This window comes from Anguilla anguilla, chromosome 11 (assembly GCF_013347855.1).
Source record: "Anguilla anguilla isolate fAngAng1 chromosome 11, fAngAng1.pri, whole genome shotgun sequence".
Taxonomy (NCBI): domain Eukaryota; kingdom Metazoa; phylum Chordata; class Actinopteri; order Anguilliformes; family Anguillidae; genus Anguilla; species Anguilla anguilla.
Genome location: NC_049211.1, coordinates 2,693,878 through 2,699,877, shown reverse-complemented (window position 1 = coordinate 2,699,877; position 6,000 = coordinate 2,693,878). Strand labels below are relative to the sequence as shown.

At 42.3% G+C, this 6,000-nt stretch overlaps 2 protein-coding genes across 12 annotated transcripts in view; one reads left to right on the top strand and one right to left on the bottom strand.

Moving 5' to 3' along the window:
- LOC118207545 (F-box only protein 44-like) overlaps positions 1-6,000 on the bottom strand; it is a 73,589-nt gene that overhangs the window by 59,961 nt on the left and 7,628 nt on the right. Inside the window, exons 1-2 of one of the 11 annotated variants that reach the window (XR_004761401.1) lie at positions 377-977; positions 109-247 (exon numbers count right to left, since the gene is read on the bottom strand). The exons of the other annotated variants lie outside the window; for them this stretch is intronic. The gene's annotated coding sequence lies outside the window, so the exon portion shown is untranslated. Of the gene's footprint in view, positions 1-108; positions 248-376; positions 978-6,000 lie in introns of those variants that run through there. 11 annotated transcript variants of the gene reach the window in all.
- On the top strand, positions 1,095-4,192 carry LOC118207547 (THAP domain-containing protein 3-like). Its single transcript, XM_035381229.1, has 4 exons — positions 1,095-1,693; positions 2,364-2,559; positions 2,862-3,041; positions 3,796-4,192. The coding sequence occupies exons 1-4, from the start codon at positions 1,620-1,622 to the stop codon at positions 4,036-4,038; spliced, it is 693 nt and encodes a 230-aa protein (XP_035237120.1). The 5' UTR covers positions 1,095-1,619; the 3' UTR covers positions 4,039-4,192.

Genomic DNA, 6,000 nt, shown 5'->3' with positions numbered 1-6,000 from the left:
TGTTGCTTCTTCATCTTGGCTAAAGTTGCCATGCTCGCAACGACTCCATCCGCTTTTTTTTTTTACACGAAATGTACCCCCAAATTATAATCCCGGTTATTTTCTTACCCCCTCTTCTTGCGAGGAAGAAGCCGAGTTAGAGACAGGACCAACAGACTGACCCATTCCCCTGTACTTTTTATTGACGCCGAAGGTTTCTATTCGTTTTCTCTTGCGGCCTGCTGCATGCATCTGCGATGAAGGGGATCTGCAGGATAGAAACACACAACAGTCATTCACATTCTTGTCGATTTAGACGTTTTGTGACAATGATATATAGCTGATAATAGCTGATGTTTAGGAAGTCTCAGATATCCATGTAGAAAATACAGCGCACCTATTAAACAGTGTGTCCAACAAGACGAGACCCCTTCTTCCCGCTGCCGGCTTTCTTTCACTTGGAAAGTACCGCTGCAGACGTAGTTGCGTAGTTACCCGAGCTTCCCGCTAGTGGCACTCGATCTGACGAGACAGCCGTCAAAACAATTTTTACATGTGGATCCGCATACTTTTTGGCCGATCGTTTTCCGTTTCAGGAGCAGAAACAAAGAAATTAGTGGTTATTTGATATTGTTCGCGTTGCCGATAGATTTTAAACGTAAAATGAAATTGCTTTCGATTTTAAAGTTTATGGCGTCACGTTCTCATTTCTTTTTCTGACGGGAGAAGAGTCCAGTGGCTACGGATGTGGAAATCTATGGGCACGGGTTAGTAGTCAAAAATGTGCCAGAGACGGTTTGTTCATTATCAAACCGTCTCAGACTGTTCCCACGAATTACACTAGCTAGCGACTGTTTACGTCAACCGTAGTAATTAATTGGCCGTTAGCAAATTTATGATTGACACTGCAGTCCTGTGGACTGGACGAGGTGAGCTGTGCTTCCAGTCCTGGGTAGTGGAATATCTTATCAATTTTTACTATCTTTGCGGTGCTCCCCACAGGGAAGTAACAAACCCACATTAGACACGCCCCTTGTGGGGATGTCTTTAAAAAACTCCTAAAATAAATGCACCAGGATGCAATATGTGAACTAACTTGAAAATTGAGCACAGTACAAAAATGTATATACATTACCCAGTAGTGAATTGGCAAACTGCACTTTCGTTCACTACAATTCTAGCTGTAAATTAATGTATGAATTAATGAATGACCTACATACAGGCACACGCACACACACGCGCGCATACACACAAAGAGTAAAGCATTTTCTATGCGATCGTCTCGATTTTCTGATGCCCAGCCCTCAGGACCTCTGTATCTCCAAAGCGCCTCCGTGACCATCGTCGGAAACATTCGAAGTGCTCCGACAATTACCGAAGGTTGCAGCCATCTTCGTTTTGTTTAGTACCAGCACGCACACCCGACATTATTCCCTGCAGTTGCTTGAATCGAGTTTTGAAACTACGTATAAGCGGTATTTACGTCCGCGTTTTATAGTTACCATTCCCTTCTGCGTAGATGACATTTTACACACTTCTTCACGTGTATTTCTGTTAACTTGTTTTTGATATACTGAGGGGCGCCCGTCGGAAAGGTGTCCGCCATTTTTGTTCGGGGCAAACGGACAGGGAGCGAAAAGATGCCGAAGAGTTGTTCTGCATACAACTGCACAAATAGATACAACAGTAAGAATCCGGATCTCACGTTTCATAGGTACGCATTTGACTTTTAAAACTTCAGTAGCTATGCCCAGTATGTTCAGTAGCTATATCCATTCTCGTTAAATTAATTATTTTAAGCATTTGGAATGTTGTCTTTGTTGAAATACTCGCCACATTGCTTACAAGTCTGAATGACTCTTGATTCTGGTAATGGTCTAGGTTAAAAAAGATTTAAAAATTAAATGCGGCTAAAATATATTGCTGTCTTGACAGCTAGCCTACACAACAGTTGTGGCAGCCAGAGATCTCGCAATATCACTGGATCCAACGAGCTTTAAGTTTCTGGAGGTGTTTTTGAAGATGCGTGCAACTTGCTCACTGTAGTCTAATTTGTGTGGGCAAATCAAACAAAATCCAAAACACGTGTGTAAATCCTACGCCTATATCAGCTTTTTGACTAATCTTAATTTATAGGCACATATTTCACGATTTTTTAAATTCAAAATTATATTAACATTTGTGACAGTATGATAAAGTATATTTTATCATATTTGCATATAACCTAGCCTACTCTGTGTGGTATAAAAATGTAATTTTTTTCATCCACTTTATTTTTAAATAAACAAATAAAAATAAATATTAGGCACTAGTTCATCAGGTATAGGCTACACGGGATATCGTATGTTTGCACGGTATAAAACACCCCGTTTAAATCTCCAAAGGTTCCCCTTCAGTAAGCCTTCTGTGCTTAAAGAATGGCTTCACAACATCGGGCGCGAGGACTTCCAGCCTAAGCGACACATGGTCATCTGTTCGCACCATTTCACCCCGGAGAGCTTCAGCGGCCTCGGGAACAGGAAGAACCTGCTGTGGAACGCGGTTCCCACCCTGTTCACCTTCCCCGCGTCCTCTCCAAAAGTGAGAGTGCGCATTTACCTGCGATCTGCATGATCCGCTGTCCCGCTTTTCATAATCTTGCCTGATACGCCCTCGGTGTACCGATACAGAGGAGTCACCCCACTTTTCAAATGCGTGAGGTCATTAGTCTTTTTAATCAGAAGCCTCTACATCGAAATCTATCAGAACACACACAACTGTGTATGTAAAATATAGGCTACACAAAAACGCACTGAAAACTGGTAATCAAACAGTTGTTTTGGGGGAAAAATACAATGAAATAAAAAAATATAAAGCCTAATAATTCACTGTGGTTGTTTCAGAGAAAAAAGTCCAGAAAAAAGTGTAAAAAAGATGTTACCTTGGGATTTCAACAATGGGAGGAGATGTTATTGGACGAGACGAATTGCCAACAGGAGCCAGGTCCACAGGAAGTTGCTGCACCAGTTTTAGCAAACAATGACGAGCACATAGCTGAACAGCAGCTGACGTCTCTCACGCAGGTAAAGTATTCTTAAAGGCATGTCGGATCAGCAGTGTGGTACAGTGGTTTTCTGAGCTGGACTTTTAATCGAAGGGTTGCAAGTTCAAATCCATGGTAGAAAGCTTGTGCTCTACCACTGACAGAGGGACTTCATGTGAATTGCTTCAGTAAATATCTAGCTGTACAAGATTAGCCCGCTCGTTATCCAGCTGCATAGTCTATAAAAACGGAGCTATGCAAAGTATTCTCTGATGAATAAGCAAATTAAGAATATAATATTACAGTAAGGGAAGGCATCCAGGAAAGAATATTACCCCAGGTTTGCTAGAGGTTACACCAACCTTTATTTTTTTCCAATGCGAAAAAATAAATATTTTGGAGAGTACTAATCTATCTATCCATCTAGTTTTTATTTTTTATTTTTTATTTTTTTTTTTACATATGTATGAAATTTCCACAATTTTGTGTACATACATGCAGTTTCTCTGCGGGTGAACTATAGATCTTGTTTGTTGTACTGCAGTGTGCTGGTTTGTTCTTTTTCATCAATGGAATAGGTTTTAAGGGAACATATTCTATGATGTATTTGAACTAAAATGGTGGAGGAATCTTAATATTAAAGGTTCTGCCCTTGTGCGGTTCTGGGGTCAAAGTTCAATCACTGGAGCTCCTCAGGTTCAGTCATTTGAACAGTAATCGAAACTGACCCTGAGACAGAAAAGGGGAGGGAAACTCAGTAAAACGTCTGCACGTAACCGTTCCGTTTCTCCCAGGACTGTGGGTCATGTGACCACAGCTACGCGCTCTCTGACGCCTGTGAGACGAAGGTCCGCCTCTTCAGCACGCTGGACGCCAACAGACGGCTTCGCCAGAGGTTGAAGGTCAAGTGCCAAGCGATTCGCTGTTTGAGGTTAAAGCTGCGGGACGCCCGGCGTGAGCTGGCCGGCCTCCGGGCGGGACGGGACTGCGTTCGGACTTCCGCCACGCGCGCGGACGGCGGGGGACACAGGAAGTGACCCGCACTTCCTGTTCTGTGTATTCACAGGCTTTATGTGACTGTATGTGACTTTATGTGACTGGGACTCAATGCACTGAAGAGAAGAGACTGCAAAATGGTTTGCAGCATGTGTGGGCATGCATATGTGTGTGTGTGTGTGTGTGTGTGATTGTGTGTGCATGCCTGTGCGTGCGTGTGCATGTGCGTATGCGAGTGTGTGTGTGTGTGTGCATGCCTGTGCTTGCGTGTATGTGTGTGTGTGTTTGCATTTTCCACAACCAGTGTTACAGTGTGAAGCCAAGCTCACATTCAGTGAATGTGATGCATTTGTCTATTTACCAAATTGTAATGTAATTCAATAATTCAATTCTAAGTGTCTGCTGAGATTGACCTGCAGCTTTTGTTATAAATGGAAATTTCACTCAAATGTCTAGCTGTAACAAAATTGATATACTGGGAAAACAAATGACCTGAAAGTCAACTGAACATCAATCAGGAGTTTAAAAAAAGACCATTCCTAAGACATGAACAGCATGGCCATGACCGTATAAATGAAAACCAGCAGACCCAACAGCCCTCTGGGACCAGGGTTTGGAACCCCTGCCTCAGAGGGTCTATGCAGATGTCAGCTATTACAAACTGACTGCTCAAAGTCAAGTCCATACACTTTACAGTCTCGTAAAAGTAAAACTACAGCTATACACCAGTTTTTTTCATCCAATTTATCTCTCAACCAACTTCAGCAAAAAACTGAGTGGTTCCCCAATTGTATACAGATGCAGTACAATTATATTTTCAATGTCTTTCATATGATTAGACACTTCATTTCAGCTTCTGTAAGCAAGGCAATGAGCTCAGTTCTGTCTCTCAGTGGCCAAGGGCACCAATCAGCTCAGACTGCACAAGAATAAGGACTGTGCTTCACAGTAGCACTGCTGACCATCACACCAAGAAGGAAAATTTAAAAAACAAAAACAAAAAAAGGAAGAGAAGTTATTTTTCTGTGATGGTTGATTGTACTGAGCGATGTCACCGCAAGCGATTGCTGCATCGGCATTAGAACGCTCAGTCAAGAACATTCTGTTTGCATATTTGTGATCTCGCACCTTAAAGAGACATAGGTCTTTTCACACTTGGGTCTGAGGAGAGACTGCATTCTGCTGGTCACTCACCACCATGGGATGGTGTCAGCCAATCAGAGCCCACTCAAACCATTGGCCTGTTCATTCACCACCATTCAAAAGCTTCCGTTTGGTTTATCTCCAGAATGCAGCATTTTATTTGGCATTTATTTCAGCACAAATAACCGTTTGCATCTTGTATTTCATGCTGTTTTTGCATTAATGTATTTTTATGATTTCCTGGTGGTACATCACTGACTGTAATCTGAGCTCTGCCCCACGCCCCAATCTCCCATCATGCAAATTCGACTGTAGCGTTTCCTTCAGTGAAAGTTTGACTCGGTGACTCTTCCTCCTGGTCACACAGTGGTGTGATTGTATCATCTCCAAACAGCTACGTCTGTTCATCATGCCGATAGAGCTCTCAGTATTTCAACACCAGCGCACAGGATTGAAATAAGTGGCTAATTATTTATTCAGGTTGATCTTAACGGAATAAATGGATCTTTAACATATTAACATAACAGTGCAATCCAGGAAGAACACACACACGCACATCTTCCAAGTGGATATATAATACTATATATATATATATATGTCAAAGTGCACTGGACCACTGTGACCTTGCAGTCTGTCAGACATTACAGGCATAGAGCGAACGCTCTTATCCAGAGTGACTTACACTACTTTTTACATAGCATTAACATCGCATCCATTTATACAGGTGGATATATACTGAAGCTGTGCAGGTTCAGTGACAGGCTCAAGAGTGTCCAACCTGGGAATCGAACCTGTGACCTTTAGGTTACACGACCAACTCCTTAATATACTGCACTGTCACTGCCACCCCTAATACATTC

What these genes read in the sequence shown, in the direction of transcription:
- LOC118207547 (XM_035381229.1), top strand. Translation starts at nt 1,620, where the DNA reads ATGCCGAAGAGTTGTTCTGCATACAACTGCACAAATAGATACAACAGT. An exon ending in CCGGATCTCACGTTTCATAG is followed by an intron (nt 1,694 to 2,363) that starts GTACGCATTTGA and finishes AAATCTCCAAAG; the next exon opens with GTTCCCCTTCAGTAAGCCTT. An exon ending in TCCCCGCGTCCTCTCCAAAA is followed by an intron (nt 2,560 to 2,861) that starts GTGAGAGTGCGC and finishes TGGTTGTTTCAG; the next exon opens with AGAAAAAAGTCCAGAAAAAA.